General features: G+C 40.6%; 1 protein-coding gene and 1 pseudogene across 10 annotated transcripts in view; both read left to right on the forward strand.

Annotated features, from left to right (window-relative positions):
• Lpar1 (lysophosphatidic acid receptor 1) overlaps positions 1 to 24424 on the forward strand; it is a 114407-nt gene that overhangs the window by 59864 nt on the left and 30119 nt on the right. For all 10 annotated transcript variants that reach the window (XM_029476808.2, XM_029476807.2, XM_021159985.3 and 7 more), the window contains one exon: positions 7083 to 7830. In XM_029476808.2, the coding sequence (XP_029332668.1) occupies positions 7083 to 7830 (748 nt within the window). The remainder of the gene's footprint in view (positions 1 to 7082; positions 7831 to 24424) is intronic.
• Positions 10498 to 11582, forward strand: LOC110292581 (arginine/serine-rich coiled-coil protein 2 pseudogene; annotated as a pseudogene).

Genomic DNA, 24424 nt, shown 5'->3' on the forward strand with positions numbered 1-24424 from the left:
AATTTTTGCTGGGATGGAAAGCTATTGGACCTTCCTATACATTATGCTCGGCCTTCTCTGATGCCCTGTGAGGAGAGTTTTCACGTGGCTTTGGCTGTCGTGGTTTTCTCTCCTGGGGATCGCCTGTCCACATCTTTGCTCATGTTTTCCTCTGTTGGATTGTTCAGTTTTTCTCCTTTTTGATTGGTAAGGAATCTTTACTCTTCAATGTAAAGAGAATCTTCTATATGTAAGTTGCCAAACTTCCTACAAGTTTTTTTTTTTTTTAACCATTCATTATAAGGTCTTTTATAGTATTGGGTTCTTAATTTTTTGATCAATTAAATTTGGTCAGTGTTTTGGTTTCATTTGGGAAAAAAAAATCTTCCCACTCTCCACAAGTTATAAATATACTTTTAAGAATTTTCATTTACATTTTCAGATTAATGTATATATAACAATATAATAAATATAATATAATGAAATCTATATAATACATATAATATGTGTAATACATACATACATGCATACATACATGTCAACATATTACCCCAAATGGGGTTCTGTGTGTGATATTGGTTTATTTAGCCTGAGTGAATTTCTGTGTATGACATAGGTAATATTTTTAAATGAATGAATAGTTATAGCATTGTCTCAGTTGATGGATAAATCCCCACTGCCCTATCAAGTTGCCATGTGTGTGTATTGGTCTCTCTGGCCCATATCCTGCCTCAGGCTCCTGAGTACTGGGATTCCATTCCTGTTTGGGCAATTCCTTATTCCTATAATTGATTTTCCCAACGTGAAGCCACCCTTCCTGTTAGCAGCACTGTGTGTGAATTGATTTTTTTTTTCTAATCCATTATTTTACTAACATGGAGATTGTCAAGACTTCTAGCATTATTAATGGTTTTAGGTCAAATTCACTGTCTCAGACAAAGACAAAAGCCATTTCTGTTTCTCAGCAGCATTTAAAGCCACGTCACCAACGACCATGGTGGTCTGCTGCGGGTATAGCCCATTAACATTGGTTTGCAGTTCTTGACCAGCTCAGAGAAGCATCTGAAAGATGCGTGCTATATTTACTCCTACATGTCTCCAGTATTTTTAGTGGCTCTTATCATTCCTCCTCTTAGGCTGAACCCAGAATTCTCTGGAGATCCTCCAATGTGATGATGTGCTCAGCCTGGTAGACAGGGGGCTTCATGAGATGACGAGTCCCCTCACTGACTGGTGATTAACTATTCTCCACAGATTCTTCACACTCGTGTAAACATTGTATTATCCTGCACTGTTGCTTTATTAGAGGAACCACTTGATGTACTTTTTTTTTTTTTAGGTAAACTTTTAAGACATTTAATTTTTGCATAGTCTTCAGCATCCTATGGACTCTAGGGTTAAAGCCATCTTTTCGCTTGTATCAGTATTGTTTTGTGATCTTTAATCCCAATGAGAAATCATCCTGCTTTTTCTTGTTTTTAATTTGAGGCTCTAAGAAGGATGAGAATTATTTTCCTGAGAATAAATTTAATAACATTTGAATACATCCCATGCTGCTTCTTTTCTATCATTATTGGGAGAGGTCTGTAGACTGATTGAGAAGGATAGAGCTCAACTATGGCCCCATTTAAAATGAGAGAACCAGGACTTAGAGCCATTGCCTACCCTACTGAACACCATGTTAGGGGGCTGGGCATTAGAATCAGGATGACATGTGTTTCAAGAAGGCACATAGCCTCAAACCTACCGTTGCTTTAATAGAAATGGAGCCATAACATCCCGAGAAGGAGACAGGTGGCTCCCTGGAGCTCACTGGCCAGCCGGCCTAGCATATTTGGCCAAATCCAGGCCAGTGAAAGATCCTGTCTCAAAAGTCAAGGTGGGTGTCTCTTGCAGAACAGTACCTGAGGTTGATCTCTGGTGTCCACATGTATACACACACATACACACACACACACATACACACACACATGCACACACACACACACATGCACACACACACTCACACACACACTCACACACGAATACTGGGACACACAGATTTATATGTGCATACATATGCACACACAGAAGTGGAAAGCAAGTTGACCTCATTTATATCATGTTGCTCGTTCTTTACCCAGCATGGATTAAAGTTCCTGTAAAGTATGCCTGCGGAGTATATTATTTACATTCTTATCAGATTCCCTACTAAACCACACAGGTCTAATTAGTATTTTGTGCTTTATGCCAGGTGTTTGTTTTTCCTCTTTGCTAATGAGTGTGTAATTGCCTTGTGGGAGACTAAAACGCAAGTCAAATGGACAGGGAGTGACTCCAGCAGGCACTCAGGTGTATCACTGGGGTGCCCTTTGAAGGCACAGTGTTAAGCTGTATCCATGACTGACATTCCATAAATGCCTGGGAAGGTAGAGATGAGTTAGCGGAGGACAGAGAGATCTCAGACAGCTCCAGAACCACCCCTTTAGAGTTCAGGCTTGCCAGGTTGTTGTGACTCCAAACTTCAAAGATGAACATCTGGTTTGCGGAGTAGCCACTGAGGTCCCAGAGTATACATTCGAGATGCGGTGACCAGCGCGGGAGAAAAGGGTGTGAATGCAGACTTTCTGCCACTGGGGGACATGTCATTAAAAATAATTGTATCTGATCTGCATATTTCTTCCCTATCCAGGGCAACATTTGAGAGCTTCTTATTCCACAAGGGTTTCTAGTTGTAGCGATTTAGATTTAGCATGATTTCATTCACTTACAAATATTGACTAAACTTTGTCGGGAGTATATATTTGTTTTGCCCCTATGTTCTATCAGGAAGTATTGGTTTCTTTTTTCAAAGTAAAAAAGAAACCACTTAAAAATAATCTTAGGTGGAGTCATTGGGAAAATTTCAGTCTCTGCCTTGTTTGCTCTTTTCTCCAACACGACCAGCAGGAGACCAAGCGCTCATGTCTTCCTCAGCAGTGTGGAAAGTGAGCTTCGGATTTTTCAAATAGATTGTGTTTGCCTCAGTGCATTTGAATAATTTTTGCAAATTGTCACAGTTTAAACAGTAGGCTTAATATGTTTTGATTTCTTCCTCTTCCTCCTCCTCTTCTCTGCCTTTCAAGATTCTTAGCTGAAGAATAAGAAAAAAGGAACAGATGTTTACATTCCACTCCCCAGTCCCAAGCTCTTTTTGGTACAATGATAGATTTATGCTGGTATTATTAAATTGTACTAACTGTAATTTTTATATTTAAGTTTTTGATCATGGGAAAACAATCATGTCTTATGAATTTTATGGTCGCCCCAGCTTTTTATTGTTTGATTTTTTTTCTTTTTCTTTTCTTTTTTCTTTTTTCTTTCTTTTCTTTTTTCTTTTTCTTTTTTTTGGAGATAGTGTGTTTGTTTCACTGTGTAGTCCTGGCTGTCCTGGAACTCATGTAGACCAGCCTAGCCTTGAGCTCAGAGATCTGCCTCCCTCTGCCTCTTTAGTGCACTTGCAAGTGAGCCCCCCCCCCCACATGTATATTAGTTACTTTTCTTGTCATCATGGTAGAATTCCTAATAGAAACAATTTAAGGGAGGAAGGTTCATTCTGGCTCACAGGCCAGAGGTCACAGGCTGTCACGGCTGGAAAGGCAAGTTGGCAGGAGCATGAGGTGGTGGTCACATAGAGAAGTTGAGTTATAGCTGACCTGGCCTTCAACTCCTGGCCCCACCCCTATGTGAGCTCCAGCCCTATGTGAGCCACACCCCTATTTGAGCTCCAGTCCTATGTGAGCCCCACCCCTATGTGAGCCAGCTAAGTCTCCACATCCCTATGAGTCTCTCCAAAATAGCACCACCAGCTGAAGACCAATTATCTAAAGACACGAGCCTGTGAGACCGTCTATGGCTGTGGAATTCAAGGCTCCTTTAGGGTTTCTCTATACAGCAGGGTTTCGTATACCTTTGAGTTTTGTCCTAAAGCAGTGAGTCTCAACCTTCCTAGTTCTCTGACCCTTTAATACAGTTCCTCATGTTGTGCTGACCCCCAACCATAAGGTTACTTTTGTTGCGGCTTCATACCTGTAATTTTGCTAGTGTTGTGCATCAAAATGTAAAGCTGTGACATGTGACCCCTGTGGAAGGGTCTGCAGATTCCACAGGGCTATCACATGTTGAGAACCACCGTCCCAAGGATCTCACAGCAGAAGCACAGAGGAACTCGAGTGGACTTGTTCTTTCCACCTTAACCATTTGCTGAACTTTGCTTTATGTTTCTGAAACCTTTCTTTACCCACGAGATTCCAAAATCTCATTAAGCTATAGGAACATTTTGTTTTAGCGTTGTTTTGAAATATATAGAAACATAAATCGGTAATGCATGGTCTTCTTAAGGAATCCACTTTCTGTCGGCGAGTGGAGCTCTGCCTCTCCAGCTCTGCCCCAGCCCTTCTAGTATCTGCAGAATGACTAGCAGTTTGTTTTAATCCGTGCCTCTGTTTCCTTCTTGTTATCTCTGACTCTCTCATCAGATGCTGAGTGGATGTCTGTGATCTCTTTTATTTGGCATTTCTGTTCTCTAGAAATTTTATATATATATATATATATTTTTTTTTAATTCAGAAATTATTTTTTATTGTGTTCTGTCTGGTAGACACAGACATGGCTTCTGAAGACATCCATATCTTAATCCATAGGACCTCCGAATAAGTGACCTCAGTGGGCTGAGAGGAATTTTCAGAAATAAAGAGATTTGAAACAAAGAGATGATCCTAGATTCTGACTTCTTAAAAATGATATATTCCTAACCTTCTGTGCCTGAGAAATGTTTAGACACCCCCCCCCATGCCCCATGCGCTTCTCTGGGAGGGAATTTGTAGATACAGTTGGTAAGGTGGAAAGATGACCCTAACTGTGGGAGGCAGCATTCTGTAGGCTGGAGTCCTGGAAAAAGCCAGTGGGGCACAGCATTCTTCATCCCTGCTTTCCTGGGTGTGTTCGGTTGACCAGGAGCTTCACGCTCTGCTGGCAGGACCCCCCTTCCCCAAGTAGACTGTACCAGATCCTTAAACCGAGAGACAAAAATAAACCCCTCCTGTCCTTAACTTACTTTTGCTAGATATGTCCTCACAGCTATAAGAGAAAAAATTAGTACAGTAGCTGTTGTTAATGTGATCAGAAAATTCTGAGTTCAGGTGCACGTGTCACCTTACTGTCTTCGAGAAGAGACTCTGTTCCTGTGCTCACAATAAAGGGACTAAGTCAGTCAATATAGAACCTAAGATGGATGAAGGAGAATGGAAAATGGGGAGGAGATTCCAGTGGTGGGGGCAATGGAAGGGTCAAGAAAATGGATACATCCTCAAAAGATAGATATTTTACACATCACGCGAAGAAAACTTGAAAACTGAGAAATTACAGTGAGTGATTAGAATGTCTCCAGGATTTCCAAAAGCAGGAAGCTCTGAGCAGCTAGAGAAGTGTTTTGGGTATGGCCATGGGTGTGGACCACTGGAATGTAGTGGAATAGGTCATTAAAGACAAGGTCAAGGAAATGAAAGGCTAAAGAAGCCAATTAATTACTTAGAATAAGGGCAAGACTTGGGGTGGAAAGAAACACTACAGGCCAAGTTCTCCAATCGCCAGTGAGGGAGACCCTGTGGACTGTAGAGAAGATAGGTGCCTAGAGATGTAACACAAGGTCCCCACTCCTCCTGGAATATGATCGTCTTAATGAGGACAGGAAGGGCTGATCATACAGCATGGTGTGTGCACTACCAGAAGTGCAGAAGTGACACTTAACGTTGGGACAGGGAAGAATCTGTAGAAGTCTTCATAAATGAATCACTCAGGCATTTCATCTGCTGTTTAATAAATTACTTAGTGTTAGTAAAAACATTTACATACAATCTATGGGTATCTTGTAGATCAGTTACTGAAAAATTTGATTAAGGTGGGCTTGGTTGTACAGCCCAATAATTCCAGTTAAGAAGCCCTAGGTCCTGTCCTTAATCCACACAAACACAAGTACCCAAACTACCATGTTTGCTTAGTGATTTAAGAATCACAACAAGAGGAGAGGAAGAAGAACGTGACGTGTCTTTGGGGGATGGTTTCTAATGCTAGAAGTCTCCAATGAACTGAAGGTCTCAAGAAGAGATTTTTTTTCTTTTTCCACTTGATATATGATTTCGCCGTTGTATTTCTCATCGTCTTTTATTTTCTAGCTTTGCTTTATTATTCATAGACTGCCTGTATTGTGTTTTAAAACACCTCGAACCTTTCTGGACTGAAGTGTAAGTGTAAATAGTATGAAAACATATTCCAATTGTTTCCGATAAAAAGAAAGAAAAAGAGTAAGCAAACACAGTATAAAAGCAGTGCCACCCAACACTGGAGGACATGCGTGTCCCTGAGCTAATTATATTTTACTTCTGGTGGAGCAGTGTCAGGTATCAACTGCTTGCTTGCATTAAGCCTTCCAAGGGGGAAGAACGTTCTCAAGAGTCTCACGTTGGGACATGGATGCTATTCTGGGGATGAAGAGTCCTGGGGGGTGGGTCGTGCTAACCACAGGAATGTTGAACAGTACATGCTGGCTTTGGCTAAAGAATCTTTGATGCATAGTGTGACCTTTGAAATGTTGGACCTAATGGTCCTTTTGCAAGCTTGTGTTACAAAATGTCTGCCACGGGCCAAAAACGCCATGTGGGATGAGAACAGATTAATTGTCCAATGATAACATATCTAGAGACTACCTTGTTTACTAAATAACAGGGCAGAGTAGATTTCAATAGGATAAACGCTCCCAATAGCAACGTTCTGAAAGATTTTTGGCAGCATTGGGTATTTTAAGGAAGTTTTTTTTTTTTTTTAAATGTGTCATGTGGTTTTTCCTGTAGACTTCAATGACACAGACCACCAAGCAGAGACCTTTTACTTATTTGCCTCACCATCTTTAATCTAGAGTCCCAAGTGACCAGTGTAAATTTTGGATGTTATTCTGGGCCAGATTTTTCAAATTCTTTGCTTTTATATTATTTTATTTTACTTTACAAATGTTATAGGAGTCTTGTGTTGCCTGTCCACTTTTAAATTTGGATCTGTGGTTTCTTCTATTCATTCATCTTCTTTCTTAGTTCACAGCCATGAACGAACAACAGTGCTTCTACAACGAGTCTATCGCCTTCTTTTATAACCGGAGTGGGAAATATCTAGCCACAGAATGGAACACAGTGAGCAAGCTGGTGATGGGACTGGGCATCACTGTCTGCGTGTTTATCATGTTGGCCAATCTCCTGGTCATGGTGGCAATCTACGTCAACCGCCGCTTCCATTTCCCTATTTATTACTTGATGGCCAACCTGGCTGCTGCAGACTTCTTCGCTGGATTGGCCTACTTCTACCTGATGTTCAATACAGGACCTAATACCCGGAGACTGACCGTTAGCACGTGGCTCCTCCGGCAGGGCCTCATTGACACCAGCCTGACAGCTTCTGTGGCCAACTTGCTGGCTATTGCTATTGAGAGGCACATCACGGTTTTCCGCATGCAGCTCCATACACGAATGAGCAACCGTCGCGTGGTGGTGGTGATTGTAGTCATCTGGACTATGGCCATTGTGATGGGTGCCATACCCAGTGTGGGCTGGAACTGCATCTGTGATATCGATCACTGTTCCAACATGGCACCCCTCTACAGTGACTCCTACTTAGTCTTCTGGGCCATTTTCAACCTGGTGACCTTTGTGGTCATGGTGGTTCTCTATGCTCACATCTTTGGCTATGTTCGCCAGAGGACTATGAGAATGTCTCGGCATAGTTCTGGACCCAGGAGGAATCGGGACACCATGATGAGCCTTCTGAAGACTGTGGTCATTGTGCTCGGTGAGTTCTGTATTGACTGTTGCCCCCTTTATAGCTTTCCAATGCTGTCAAGTGGCCACATGCATTTATGATCATGGTAAACAAGAATGTGAACATTCACCAGGTGTCTATGCAGAATTATGAGTGAACAGGGAAATTTCATTTTAAATGTCTATGGCAATGTCAGCTTACTGTTCTTCCTATAGTTATAGAATATGCTAAATATTGGTCTCTGTGCTGTTGTATAAAAATGAGGAAAACAAAGATATCATTGAAGAGTGTTCCATCTAGAATTAAGAATACCAAAACATTAATGATTCCACACCACTAAACCCAAAACAAACAAAAGCCTCAGAATACCTGGTTTCATTTAGCTTTAAAAGGTGGTTTTACAGTTTCCATTGTAAGACTCTCACTCTCAGGACTTTGCTTCAGAGATGTTCAAATAGATAGTGCTGTATATGATATGAACATCCTTTATGCTTTCCTACACAGTTATTCATTAGTCCAAGTGTCCATGCTGTAGCTCTCTTTAACTTTATTTTTGAGAATTTGATACATGTATACAATGAAGTCTGATCCTATATGTGCCCATTTTCTCTTCCAGTTCTCCCTCCATCTTCCTAACACACTCCCTCTCAACTTCATGTCTTTGATTTTGCTGCTGTTTGTTTATTTATTGACAACCCAGTAAGCCCTGTGTGCATGGATGTGGGACATTGGAAAGCTACCAGTGTTCACATGTTACATAAACAATGATTCTCCCTCCCCTGGCAACTATTCGTGAACAACAGCTCATGAGGATGGAGTGTGGCCTGAAGATCATCTACCTGTCTGTGCTGGGATGGTCACCTTATGCAAGTGACCATGGATGCTGTGAGGCTGTGATTCAGATAGCCCTGTCATGTCCTGGAGGCAGCATTGCACAGCACTGTTCATCAACCACTGGCTCTTACACTCTATCCTCTTCTGGGATGGTCCCTCAGCACTGATGGTGGAGATAGACGTCCTGCTTAGGAATGGCCACTCAGTCTCTTCGTCTCCGCGTGGTGACCAGGGCTGCATCTTTCCATTGACTGCCAGCCACTGTGAAAAGAAAGATCTTTGACCAAGGCAGAGAGCAGCCCAGGTCTGTTGGTAGCAGGAGCGATATCAAACTGTAGACAAGGAAGTTTAATAGAAATCTATGATGGTAATCTTTATAAAAATTAGTTCTGGAAAATTAAATTTTCTCTTCATATTAAGAGACACTAATTCATTATTTAAGATAAAGGTTATAACTTTGTTCTTTCTATAAACTCAAACAATCATTTTGTTGTTGATTTTTAAAATTGAAATGTAATTGCATCATTTATCTCCTCTCCTTCCTCCATGCAATCTGTCCCATGTACCTCTACCATATCTATCATCTGCCTGTCTGTCTGTCTGTCATCCCTCTGTCTATCATCTGTCTGTCTGTCTACCCCATCTTTCTATCTATGCCTACATTCACTACTACAGACTGCTCAGCCCCTTTAGTGTTGCTTATACATATATCATCCCAAGGCTGACCACTTAGTCACGTGTAGCCACTTAGGGAGCTCATCCTGAAGAAAACAAGTTCTCTTCCTCCCAGCATTTTTTTTTTTTTTTGAGAGAAAGGCTAATCCTGAACTCAGTCTATGTAGCCCAAACTGGCCTCCTGCCTCAGCCTCCTGAGTGCTGAATGCTAGGCATGAATTACCGTACCCAGTTTTAAACTGGAAAAAATTTTTACCTTTAAGTTTAAGGTATTACTTTCCTTAGATTAAAAAGAAACAAAAACAAACCCAAAAAACCCAACTCATGGTATTGATTAGTAGGAACACACACACACACACACACACACACACACACACACACATTTATATAATCAGAAAATACTTAAAGAAAACCTAGGAGTTCTAGGCACTGGGATGGCACCTGGAGATGCACCCACCTAAGGAGCATTTGGAGAACATTCTTTTGGAGTATAGAGTACCTAAAATGTTCACTTGGTGGGAATTTGTTTAAATAATTACCTAATTGAATCACCTATTTTTTATAGACCGTATTTAGGTTACTGTTTGATCACATTTATTAATTGTAAAGCACACGCACATAAAACAATACCACCACAAACCCCCCCATGAGAAAATAAACCATCAGTACTGTGAGTGCGGGCAAGCAGAAGTGCTACCTTAGCAGCTGGGACTCAAAAATAATGGCGGGGAAAAAGGTGGTCATGATTCTCCCTGATGAAGACTGTAGTTATCCCCTCTGAAGTCCCAAATGAGAAGTTGGTAAACACTTGGTGGAAGGAGCAGCTGCCCAGAGTATAAATACGGAGAGGCAGAACATGTTTTGTTGTCCCTCTGTGCCAAGGGGATTTTTTTCATTAAAGGTTAATTAGGTTCTCATGCTATTGATACAGAAGGAGATGGATTAGCCCCAGGAAAGGTATCACCAGATAGAGAAAAGAAAAAAGAGCAGTCAGAGATATCTATTTATCCTAGAGCCTCAAAACATCATTATTCAAGGTCGAGGTCAAGGTCAAGAGAAAGAAAATGAAAATCAGATAACGATGGAAGAAAGCAAGGAACCGGAGTAGAAGCAAAGAGTGTGCTAATTTGAGAAGAGACTGAACTGAAGATGCTGCAGACTCAGATAGCAAAATAATAAGCCTACTTCATGGTAAGAACCAATTTCTTATTAAAACAGGCAAGAAGACATGAATCCAAAGATAAGTCCTCTGAGAGATACAAGTCTGAGAAGCACAATGACAAAGAACTTTCTTCTGACAAAGGAAGAGAGAGATTGTATTCATCTGAGAATGGTGAGGACAGACATAAACACAAAGAAAGGAAGTCATGACGGGGCAGAAGTCACTCAAGGTCTAGAAAGGGGCCATCGCAATAGAAGCAGGGAAAGGAAGAAAGGATCAGAAAAAAATCTCCATCCAGAAGCAGAGACAGGAAGAAGTCAAGATCTAGAAGCAGAGTTAGAAAACTAAGAATCAGTACACATTCCTGATCAAGATCGAGACACAGGCATGGGACTAGAAGCAGGAGCAGATCAAGGAGTCAAAGTCAAGATAGAAAGAAGAGAATTGAAAAACCAAGAAGATTTAGCAGAAGCTGAAGCCGGACACCTATTCCACCTTCCTTCAGAGGCAGAAACATTAGATGGATGCCAAAAAAGTACTAGAAAGGGCAAAGAAATTATAAGAACAACGAGAAAAGGAAATGTTGAAAAGCAGAAACAAGAAACTGCTGCAGCTGCTGCAGCCACGGGAGATTCTGTTCTTAATGTCGCTGCAACGTTGGCATCAGGAATGCAGGTTACTCCTCAGATAGCTATGGCAGCTCAAATGGTAGCCCTGCAAGCTAAAGCCTTGGCAGAGACTGGCATAGCAGTGCCCACCTACTGTAACCCAGCAGCTGTGAATCCAGGGAAATTTGCTGAGCAAAAGAAAAGGAAGAAAATGCTCTGCCAAGGCCAGAAAGGAGGCAACACATCTCAGTCTGCTGAAGTCTGGGAAGAATTGAATTTTGGAAACAAGGACCAAAATGTCCAATTTAGGAAGTTAGTGGGCATTAAGAGTAAAGATGAAGCTGGCTGTAGCTCTGCTGATGAAGAAAGTTACAGGACTTTGAAGCAACAACAAGAAGTTTTTCGCAATCTTGATGCTCAGTATGAAGTGGCAAGATTACAAACCCACACACAAAGAGGGTTTGGGTTTCACATCTTCAATGTGTGGAATGGAGACAGTTTGAAAACATATCAATTTGGGACTTTATAGACTTGTTCCGATGTTGGGTCCTTGCTCACCACACAACTAGTATTCAAGCTTGCCTGGGTGCTGCATTGACTTTCATTTATTGAAAAATACGATTTTTTTTTTTTAAATATCAGATCAACAATACTGGTGATCGTGTTGTAATCAGGTTAAACCCACTTCCGTTAAACTTGACAGGACTACAGAAGGACAATATTTTTTAGTTCATGAATTCTACTTTTTCAAATATATTAAAGCTTTGGGTAGGATAAAATTTCATACATGGATTTTCTCATGTCTGCTGCCTTATATACTTTTGTACTTAACCTTTTACAGTTATTTTCATCTCTTGAAACATGAAAGCAATGTTATGTAGATGTTCTTTAGAAGATCTGGCCATTTGGTATATAATCCTGCCCACAAGCTGGGCAGTGATAATAAAAATGGTTTTCTCAAAAAAACCAAAAAAAAAAAACAAAAAAACAAAAAACAAAAAACAAAAACAAAAACAAAAACAAAAACCCAAAAAACAAACCATAACATTTTTTAGTTGCCCAAGATACAGTTGTGTAGTGGCCTGAGATTTCTTTTCTTTTCTCACTGAAAATCTATTTTTTCATAAAATATATTTTGGTCATGTTTTCCCCTCTTCTGATCCTTATCAGGTCATTCGTACCTCCCCACCCACATAAATTTACACCCTTTCTTTCACTCTGTCATTAGAAAATAAACAGGTCACTAAGAAACAAAAGCAGACTAGGAAACAAAAGTAACAGAACAAAACCCAAGAAAAAGCACGAGAAATACATATAGATAAACATATGCACACACACACACACACACACACACGGAGGGAGGGAGGGAGGGAGGGAGGGAGAGAGAAAGAGACAGACAGACAGAGACAGAGAGAGAGAGAGAGAGATCATAAAAACACAAAGTGGGAAACCATAGTATATAAGCAATAACCTGTAAAGTAAAAACAAAATGAACAAACAAAAAAGCCCACCACCATAAAGAATAATGAGACAAAAACTCTCTAAAAGTATCCTTGAGTTCATTTTGTGTTGGCCATTTACTCCTGGGCATGGGGCCTGCCTTAAGTGTTGTTTTTATACCAAGTGAGATTCTGTTGGAGAAAAATATTTTTTCTATTGTGAGCCATTGTCAGTTGGAGATAGCTTGTGGATAAGGGGTGGCACTTGTGCCCACTTCTCCCTCCAGCACTGGTACTTCATCCATCTGAGATCCATGCAGGCTCTGCATGCTGCCACAGTCTCTGTGAGTTCATATGTGCATGTTGTGTCTAGAAGGCCTTGTTCCCTTGGTGTCATCCATCCCTGTTGACTCTTACAATTTTTCTACCTTCTCTTCTATACAGTTCCCTGAACTTACAGGGAGGGATTTAATGGAGACATCCCATTTAGGACTGAGTGTTTCAAGACCTCTCATTCTCTGTACATTGTCCAGTTGTGGCTCAAGGTATTTGTTCCCATCTACTGCAGGAGGAGGCTTCTCTCCTGGTGGTTGAGCAAGTCAGTGATCTATGAGTACAGCAGAATGTCATTAGGTGTCATTTTATTATTGTTGCACTCCTTTAGAAGATCAGTAGCATTTGGTTTTCCACTGGGTCCATGGCCTATTTAGTCTAGGGTTCTTGGCCACAAGAGCAATGTTGGACATAGGTTTCATCTCATAAATTGGGCCTAAAGCCAACCAAATAGCAGTTGGTTACACCCACAACTTTTGCACCAGCATGTTTTGCAGGCAGGTCACTACTGTAGATTGAAGGTTTGTAGCTGGGTTGGTGTGGTACTTTTCTTCTCAGAGTACGTTTCAATACCATGAACACTAGTCAGTAGGGGTGGACTAGGTAGGTCCAGCTCAATTTCTTCCTGTTTAGAGAGGTGAGTAGTTGTTGCCTTCAGCAATAGGGACTTACTATCAGTGTGTGGACAGCAACCAGTAGCCTTGGCAATAGCCTGAGATGAGCTATGGGACCTCTTTGACCAACAACCTAATTAGATATATCTTACTCCTGCCACACTTGGTATAGAGGTAGACTGTTTCTCTAGCAAGTGTAAGACCCCAGAGCAGGTTCCCTAGAAACACAGACAAGCAAACTTTATTTCATCTTTTCTATGGATGTTGAGCATAAAAGTCCTGTAATTATCTTTGTTCTCTGGAAAGCCCCATGGATAAGTAACCTGGGATTATGAAACATCTTTGAAATTATTATTTTTGCACATGTTAGTCCCTGAAAGCAGATAGAGCCTTAATTTCTCTTAAATAAGTTAGCATCCCTGGAAGAGCCTTCATCCTATTCTCTTGGGTCGATGCAGATATATCATGATGATGCTCTATGGTTGCATTGATTGTGACCTTTATGTAGACTGTGATTCAACAGCTTACTCAGATCCCTCAGGAAGCATCCTCACCAGGGTCACCATCTCCTCAGACATAAAATGTCTAATGTCATCCAAAGCCGGATGAGTACAGGAACAGCTTCCTCCTTGCTTAATAACCAACAAAGCCATTTAAGTATCTCTCTGTGCCACCAGACAGTTTCACTGGAATTGGAGAAAACACATCTCAATTTTCCATGGATACAATCTGTGGATGAGATGATATGTATAACCCAAGATATTTTGCTTCTGTATTGATTCAAACATTTGTTGCATCTAAGAGTTGATGGACATATGTATGTGTTTCATGTGTGTGTGTCTTCCACTTACAATGTCAGGCACCATTTAGTTCATGGAGCAGTAAATGATTACAGAACCCACCAAGTTCTTGCTTTAATCTTGGCCTTTGCTTACTCTCTAATATATCCACACCACACACTGTACTTAACAATTCATGTAAAGTTAACATCTGTGTCTCATTGGGTAGCTTTTCCTCTGCCACAAGAAGACTACTACTACCCATCATACAAATTTCAAATATATGTATAACAGAAGTAGTGTCATTTGAAGCTTAAACTATCAGTCTCCATATAGATCAAATACAGTTACCTTTCTCCAGAGTAAATACTAATTCTGTGGCCACAAAATGAAAGTTTTAGAACATGGAAAACTCCAGTCAGGATGATACGTAAAGAAACTGGGTAAGGCAAGATGGGAATATGATTCTAATTTAGGGAATAGAGCGCAATAAATGAATAACAACTCTTTTTGAGAAAAGAAGCAAGCATGAGTGGGTGGATAGGATATCCATGGGGGAACAGTAGAAAGCTCAGAATAGGAAATTCACCACCCAGAACAGTCAGGTCTTTGTCACACTGATGCCTGATGTTTCTTGTGCCATTCACTCTCCTGCTAGAAGTGGCTCTACTCCTAAGAAGGTCTGGTTATTTGGAAAACATGAGTTCATCTCATGGCAATGAGAGCTGTCATTGGTGTGAAGCTCATTTCATTATAAGTTAATCAATTGATAATCTGGACTTTGTTTTTACCTTTGACCTTGGCTTTTTCACAAATGTTTTTTGATATTTGAAACTATGATCTAGGGAGATTTTGAACCTGATGAAGGCCAGAGGGGACTGAATGCTTTGTGGTCTCTTTTCTCTATGTAGTCATTCACGGGCTGACTGGCTCAAAGCAGGTACTCGACAACTAGCCATTGGATGGATGAATGGATGGATGGGTGAATGAATGAATGAATGAATGAATGAATGTGGTAGCAAAAGCAACTTCCTGAGCCTTTAATATGGAAGAGCAGAAAGCTGTAGTGAACTCAGTGTGGTATCACTTTAGTCAGCTATAAGTGAGACATACTTGCCCATACTTTTACCATGTTCTGTAAGTTTAAAAAACAAGCTTTTTTTTTTTAAATTTTAATTGAGATAGGGTCTCACCATGTAGCCCAGGATAGCCTTGAATTCATGGTTTTTCTGCTTCATCCTCCTGAGTATTGAAACTGAAGGCATGCCTCCTCACCACAGCTGGCTAATAGCCTGTGACCTCTAATTAGAATATGAACAACTTAGAAAATGATTAGCTACTGGGAGTGTTCAGTTAATAACTAACCCGTTATATTGTGATTTACTCTGGGCTAGCAATGACTTATCACTTATGTGGAAAAGCCTTTGTTTTTCCTGTGTGAGAAATGGTTTATGATTTTAGACATGTGCAGTGTTCATGTCCAAGCAAGCATTTGTTGGTCAACAGCTGAGTTCCTCAGCATTCAACTTAAAAAAAATATATTAAGAAAAGGCATCTTGGAGTTTTATAATTGCAGGATTGATTGTGAAGCATGAGAGCACAGGTAGTCACTTGTAAGTGAGTACTAGGTCTTAATAAGAATTTTATTTCAAATATATACAGCATTACTTTCATACAAAGTGCTCAAACTACCTTGGAAGTTTATATTTAGAAATAACCCTACAGAACATGGGTACGATGATTGGTTTGCTGTGTTTGCTAAGAACCCTAGGTAGGTTGCCCAAAGTCACATAGGTCATGCATATAGGAGCTAGAATTTAATACAACTCATGGCTGGGGTTCCATGGTCCTTGAGATTTTCACTTATGTGTCAAGCTATTTCTCAAGAATAAAACCAACCTGTGTCTTCTAGGAGAGTTTACAGGCTGGTGGGCTTGTGTTGATTCTAAGACCCTCCCTTGATACTACCTAACCCTACCTTTGCCTTGTTTCCAGGGTCATAGAAAGCCTTGAAGGGGTGTTTCTTTTCTTTTTCCTGCTTCTAATGACTGCCAGGATTCTACTTATCTTCTATGCTTTTCCAGAGTTTAGTATTGCAGCATCCACAAACCAGCTGCTTCTCGCTAAGGGGAGTGTTTTGTTCAAGATGTAGTTGCCTCTCTGTTCCTCGCTCCAGTGTGAAGCTACAGAGTCCCTCTCTAGCTCCAGTTTCCATCTGCTTGACATTTTACCAAGAATTCCTTGAGTCGGCTCCCCGAGTGACTCAGGCAGTGGAGGCGTCCTTCCTTATTTGACCACAGGCTCTCTTCGGATATGAGTCCTTTCCTCTCCCACTCTGTTATTTGTGGTGGTACTTCTACTGAGGACCATCAACAATGAGGACCAGACTTCAGAAAGGAAAGGAATCCTGGGGAAGGTGTGGTGGCATTGACATCTGACCCCTGCGAGGCATATCAAGTAAAACAAGTGTGGAGGAGCATCTCGCTTGGCAAAGAAAGATACACGTTTCCCAGGTTTGATCCATTTCAATGGCCAGTGGTCACTAGTAAGGATAAATTACCCATTATTATCCATGGACTTTGTGCCAGAGACAACACTCACCACCACTCTTGAGTGTTGTTTGGACCAACTATTAGGGAAAGTTTCATTTTCTTCCCCTAATTTTATATTGAAGTTCCTCAGTGAGTATATGGCAAGTAATTTGTGGACAGTCTTGCTGTTTGTAAGTGGTAACAGGGAATTCAAGCTGGAGGCATGGAGTCCCTGCACTTCCAACACAGGGTGCTGACTCTTGACCCTTTCAGTTTAGTTTAGTGAACTTGATGAGTGCTAATTCTGTGCTAAGGGAGAAGCAGACCACCAGGACAAAACTTTGCAGGGCCCATGTTGGAGGAGCTGTTTTCAATGGGACAAGGGCAGAGACTTTGAGTGAAGGTAGGGCAGGACTCGCAGAAGAAATGTTCTCTCACTTTTATAGATTGGTTGACTCAGATCCTCATTTTGGCCTCGACTATCTGGGTGATGCTAGGTGAATTACATTCTCTCTGTTAATTAAGGGCTCTCTGCCTTTGCTTGAAGGATAAGTTGGCCAGATTACTTTGATTTTCAAGATACCTAGGCTATTATTTCTTTTATGGACAAAATAAGGCTAAGCTGACCAACCTCTAAGACCTTTCTAGTGGAAAACTTAGAAATCAGGTCAGATCAAAAGCACAGACTGTCCTCTCTATGCACAGTGCCCACTTCTTCCGTAATTCATGTTAAGACGCTCTGTTGAATATTAAAGTCTGTGGTGCCTTTATTGAGAATCGTCTTGGAGAAAGACGTTTTGGCATTTCATTTTCCTTTGGAGACCTGGGTGGCAGGGAAGGAGGACTTCCCAGTTGGCCCTGCTAGTCAGAGAAGGGAGTAGTAGACACAGAGTCTCTTCTTCTCTGGCCACAGGTGACGGAGTTACAAGTCCTCTTTCTGTGGAAGGGAATTAAGGCTACCTCAAGTGTCCTTAGGGCCCAGTGGCATCCCTGTAAAGGCCTCTTTGAAGAAGAGACTGAGGGAACAGTCATGAGAGTCATGATTGTTTGACCAGTTCCTAGGTTGGCTTGGCCCTGTGTGTGGTGGCCGGGGAGACACCCTGCAGATATCCTGCTGCACTGCCCCAGCCCCAAGCCCCAGGCTCAGGTCAAAAGAGAAAACACCTTTTAAACAGCAGCCCTGTGTACTCCTTGTTACCCATCTCCATTCAAATATTTTTATTCCAAAGAAACATTCAAACAGAAACAAAACCCCCCAGACCACATGGGTCCAAGAGCTCTCTTTGAGGTGGAGACAGAGGATCCTACTTGAAGCTTGTTCTTATTTTAGGCCAGTTAGGAGTGACTCAGGCCTGTCGGCCTGAGACACCACATAGACGCCGAGTGCTAAGGCTATTTGTCCTTACATGGAATAACAGATACAAAGATATCTTTACTGTGGTGATTTTGACTAAGGTGGGAATTGCACTTGCCGAGGGACTGGAAACTTATATTTGGAGTGAAATGGCACAGTTGGATGATTGAGAAAAATGCCTTAAACCTCCTCCAGCCTCTGTTTCAGATTCAGGATTATATGAATAGATTCCTATATGTAGATAGGTTCCTTGTTCAGCCTTTTACAAAGAACATTTTCTATAGGAAAGAGAGGAGTCCCCAACTAGTAAGTCTCAGCCACACCTGCCCCTCCATCCTTTTTCAGACACACCCACAGCTACCCACCTACCAAACCCACTCTTGCACACAAGGATGCTATGCCACTTTTCTGACACAGTATAAAAGTACATTGTGTTTTAGCAGCTCAGTCCGATAGCAGGTTGCACATTTTATTTTGAATGTCTTTTCTTGTGATACACTTTTGCCATTACATCTCTTGCCTTTACATGTTTAGTGTCCATGCATAGGAAGTGGCAGTTTTGATCTGCTTCACTCCACACAGGTGAATTTAAATGGGGTTGAGTGAAAGAGACCACTTGGACAATATCAATGATTTGAAGATCATGTCTTCTATAGTAGATCTACAATAATTAAGCTGTAGTTAACAGCCCAGAACTCAGGTAGAACTCCTTTCTTTTCCCCTTTGATAGGTGGTAAAAGACCGTATCTAGAGTATATGGAAAAACTGTCAGACAATATATGACTTCATTTTTTTTTTTTTGTTTTTTTGTTTTTTTGTTTTTTTGTTTTTTCAAGACAGGGTTTCTCTGTGTAGCCCTGGCTGTCCTGGAACTCACTGTGTAGACCAGACTGGCCTCAAACTCAGAAATCTGCCTGCCTCTGCCTCCCAAGTTCTAGGATTAAAGGCATGCGTCACCACTGCCCGGCTAAAACATCATGTCCAAAGACAACTTACAGAAGAGAGAGTTTATTTTAGCTTACAGTGACAGAGGAGTAGGAGTCCTGTGGTGGCAGAGCAGAGGCACAGCAGATAGTGGCAGTCATGATGGAGCAGGAGCAGGAAGCTCAAAGCTCACATCTCATCTCCAAACACAAAGAAAGAAAGCAACTGGAAGAAGGTAGGGCTCTTTACTAAAGCCTACCCCCAGTGACTTACTCTTCCAGAAGGCTCCCCACTTAAACTTCCCCAAACAGTCCCTCCAACTGGGGACCAAGTTTCCAAATGTTCAACACAGTGGGAGATGTTCCCCATTCAAAGCAGATCATGAGACCTTGGGCCATTCTCAGCTGCTCCCGATTTCACATTGTGACCACTTATTGGACCTTTAAAATGGCTTCCATCAATATTCACCTAGGCAGGAAAGGATGAAGCCCTTCTTCTCCCTAATGCTACCTTCCAGTCTCTTTTGAGAATCACTTTGGATATTCCATGATGTTGGCCTGTAAATGAGACCTCAGACTCTGAAACCCTACCTATCTGATAGATGCTAAAATGAAACCTACCCCTGGGGATTTGCATTGATTGTCTCAGTGTGATAGGAAGGAACCTCTGCAGCCTGAGGCTCAGTGTGATTTCATTGACTACTCAAGGGACATTTGTCAGGAGGTGGTTTAATAACACAGCTCCATAGCCTGTATGTCAGGGATATTTGTTAGGCTAAGGCCCAGGGCTAAATTGTTAGTAGTATTTTATTTTCACGAACAAACTGAAGGCCTTCTAGGCCTCTGTTAGGAATCAGGAATGCAAAGGCCAATGGTAACAGGACCCTTGCTCTTAAGGACTCCCATTTCAGTAGTTAGAATAATAATAAACACTATAATGTGGTAATGTGCAAGGACTGTTGGGATGTCACAGTGCACCTGGGCAATGTCTGGAAAGGCTTCAAGCTGTACATGGAGTTGAGATTTTATATCTTGTATGGGGCACACAAGCTTACCAAGTACATCCAGGTGAAGGAAATATTTCTCTTACATATTCTTTACATGTTGAGTTTAATAAAAATTTTAGTCATTTCCTCCAAAATATAATTATTATATCATTTGCATATGACAATAATTTTTACTGGGGCAATGGATCTCCATATAAATTCCTGGAGATATAAGTGGAATCTTCTATAATGGTCAAACAATATTTTTTATTCTCATGTTACCTATATTTTAAACTGCTGTAAAGTGTTTTATCTGTCTGTCAGTCTGTCTGTCTTTCCATCTTCCTAGCTTATCTATCTATCTATCTATCTATCGATCTATCTATTGTCATCTGTTTGTCTATCATAGATACTAAATATCTTGGCATTATATTTTGCACTACTATATTATGTATACTATAGTATACTATACTATATAGTATATAGTAATTGTACTATATATATGTATATAATGCATATTACATTCAAGTAGATTGGTATCATCACATAGTTATGAAGTAGGTAGATATTGAATGGTTACTACTCTAGAAGGAATGAGATAGCTTTCTTTTTAAAAGATTTTTAAGTTTTAATTTGATGCATATGAGAATGTGGCTTCATGCTTGTGTTCATGTCATGCTCATGGCTGATGCTCATGGGATCCGGAAGAGGGTACTGGAGCAGCTGAAACTGGTATCCTCATGGAAGCCAGCAGAGGGTACTGGACCAGCTGAAACTGGTATCAGGATGGTCTCCAGCTGCCATCTGCTTCTAGGAGCTGAACCTGTGTCTTCTGCAAGAGCAAGCAGTGCTCTTAAGTGCCGAGCCATCTCTCTAGCCCCTGGGCTGACCTTCTACACATGCATATTAATATCCTATGGGAAATAGGAAGCGCTCTACAGTGATGTATGTGCACATGTTTACAACCTGGAAGGTTATTACTCTGACAACTGGACACCCATTTTGAAGCATGGTGAAACAAGTTTACTGTGGTACCTTACAGGTTGTTATGGCTGTGTGGGACTAGGGGATTTCATAATGTCAGTCATTGATTATTACAGCAAGAAGACTTCAGGACAGCTGAGGTTTATACAAGATCTTTGGAAACTAAATGTCATTTCTGATTTTCTGTTACAGATAGGCTAAATCCGTTATGAGTCTGGGATACATATGCATGCACACATGTGTGCATAAACATTCATACACAAGTATTGTCAAAATTTAGTAATTAAAAATTATTGCATATGATGTACTTATATAAACATGTGGTTTAACCATGGGATATGTTCTGAGAAGTCTGCTGTTAGGCAGTTTCATCATTATGTAAACATAGCATGCATACACACAAATTGAAACAGCTGTGAATATCATTATGAAGCAGTGTAATCTTGCTAGATCACCATCCTATATACAGTTTGTCCTTGTTTGAATATTGCTAATATAGTGCATGGCTCTTATAATAGGCAACATTTGCTATTCATTTGTTTAAGTTCAATTAGATATCCAATTTAGTGGAATTGTATTGGATATTTTATATAGCAACCTTGACACACATAGGAAATAACACATTTTAGATAACTTATTCTGTTGAGTATATTTTCCATAGAACCTTGGAGATAAATTTAAGACCAGAAAGTGGTTCACTTACTGTGGTGGTTTCAATGAGAAATATACCCCATAGGTGCATATATTTAACGCTTGGTCCTGAGTTGGTAGTGCTGTCTGGGGAAATGGTGCAAACTTGCTGGAGAAGATGAAGTCACTGGGAGTGGCCTTTCAGATTTCATACCCTTACCAGATACAGAAACAGAGATACGTGCATGCAGTTTGATGTTTGCTTTGAGCTTTTGTTGAAGACATGAGTTCTCAGCTTCTTGCTTCACCTGCCCTTATGAACCCTTCGTCTGCATCTATAGACCAAAATAAACTTTCTTTCGTGAGTTGCTTTGGTCATGGTATTTTATCATAGCCACAGAAAAATAACTAATATACTTATTACTATTTCTCCTTTTTATTTGATGTTTTCTGGAAATAAATAAATGATCTTTTCTAATCAAAGAACTGTATGATTGCTTCTCAGAAATTAAGCATGCACCTGCTGGTAAACAAATAATTTTGCACACTTCCAGGTCAAAATGGAATTATTGTCTTCTTTTACATATTCTTTGTCCTACTATATGTAAAGAAGCATTTAAACTACATTTGTTTTTCACGTAAATAAAGACTTATTTTTTTTTTACTCTTTTGAGATAGGGTCTTATGCCACAATTCAAGGTGGCTTGGAATTTGCCATGTAGTGCAGGTTGACCTTGAACTCATGACTGTCCTGCTTCTGCCTGAGAGCTGCCATGCCAAGCTAGTAAAGTTGTTTTCTTGCGTTTCTTACAACTTTGGTAGTTTCTCTTTGTGGTCTAAACTACAGCCTGTGCCTCTGAGAGGCTTTTTATTCATGTATTTGCTCGAAGATGATAGAGTCTAGACTGAATGTGGTCACAGCCTTACTTAAACCCTGGCACATCTCCTTCATCAATAGAGGACATATCAGAGTGATCCAAAGCAAATATGAAGTTCTCACAGGGTGACGCAGCAATAACAGGGTCTTTTTGAAGAAGTGGGATTGAATTTGGCTTCAGGAGACTGGAAATTCATGGCTTCACCTATTTATCCTGCCTAAGTAGACTTTTGTTGACATAAGGAACACTGCATTTTAAGTAGGGTTTCCATGAGTTCATTCTAAATGGGCGTTTCTGTGCTTCAGACAGCTTCTCTTTATGTGGCAAGTGTGAATTCACTTACCAGAGTTATTTTTCCCCCTTTAGGAAAGTAAAATTAGGTGTAAAGGAGCTGAGCCTTAAAGGACCCACAGAAGAGAGTCAGGAACAAAGCGTTTTGCTGTAGATAATGAGTCACCATTTTGTAGTGAAGGGATTTGCCCAGCTGACTTTGCTGAGCCCATGGTGTGCAGCCTGGACCTTTTATGTGCAGACCTGGTTCCAAAGGAAAGGCACACTGTAGTCAGGGGGTTCTGAACAAAAATGGGAGAAGCCATAGACATCCTGTAAAGAGTGTGTGTGTGGTATATGTGTTTGTTGTGTATGCATGTGTGTCATGTGTGTGTGTGCAATGTGTATAGAGTGTGTGTGTGTGATTGAATAGTCAAATAGTTGTGGAGATGAAGCCCTATCTTTATCTCCTTTAGTAAAGGGGAGAGATTATTTTCATTGCCAACACTTTCTATTCTTTCTATCAACACCACTATGTATCTATCCCATAGTCTTTACAACACTAATGACTGAGCATGGCTATTAAAATGGGGTAATGCAGTAGAAGGTATTGTGATTAATCAATCGTGTTGTAGATTATTGTGCAGATGTGGTACTGTGCTAAGACCGATGGCATTCTGTACTGGAATTTTCTAGTATTTTATTTAGCTCAGCCTGGATTTTATCACTTCTGGAGCGAGAAGTCTGTCACTAATGTGCCTGCACATGAAGCAGTACATACTAAAGTTGGAAATGGGAGCAGAAAATATTTTTCCATGTGTATGCTATGCTCAGTCGGTAGCATGCTGTGAAACTGTGTGGCTGCTGTTACAGAGTGGCAGTACTGTCCCTTGGCAACTATTGACTCTCCCATGGTCATGTATGTATGACCACATGTATGTGTCATGTATGTAGTTACGTTCCGAATCACTTATCTGGTTGTGTAATAATTTGGCTCACTGTTTTAATTAGATGCTGACGGCAGGGTTTTCCCCTATCTTCATAAGTATGAATATCTGAATGCTAATCCACGTGTAATTGAATTTTGTTGGGGTTATTTTCTGCACTGTGTTTTGTAAGTTGGCTTCCATCTTTTCAGTAGTTTAATACATAGCCACACTTAGAATATTCTCTCAGTTTGTCACCCTTCCTGATGTAACTGAGGAAAATTTTGGTGTTAAATCTTCTGAATAAGTTATACAAAGACAATGTTTAAACTTTTATTCATTTTGATATAAATTTTCCCAACTAAATCATTTACCATTATGAATTTTTATTTTTATTTAATTTTTGATATAAATGATACTAAATTGTGCAGCATTTGCTCAATTTCAGCTTTATTTTAATTTTTTTCCCTACCAAATGTTAAGTTTTATTTTTAGTCGTAGGTGAGTTTCTGAAACCATACCTTGGTGATGATGGCTCTCATGAAGGACTCACTGGTCTTTGGAACTCACTGAGTCATACTTGGTCATACATGAGTAAGGTTCTGAGCCAGAACCCTTCCCCTTTTATTTTAGTTGAGAATTTCCTACAATGTATTTTTATTACACTCATCCCCCCCCATCCCTCCCAGATTCACTCC

The sequence above is a fragment of the Mus caroli genome, unplaced genomic scaffold, assembly GCF_978045245.1.
Source record: "Mus caroli unplaced genomic scaffold, Mus_caroli_1 scaffold_6, whole genome shotgun sequence".
Classification (NCBI taxonomy): domain Eukaryota; kingdom Metazoa; phylum Chordata; class Mammalia; order Rodentia; family Muridae; genus Mus; species Mus caroli.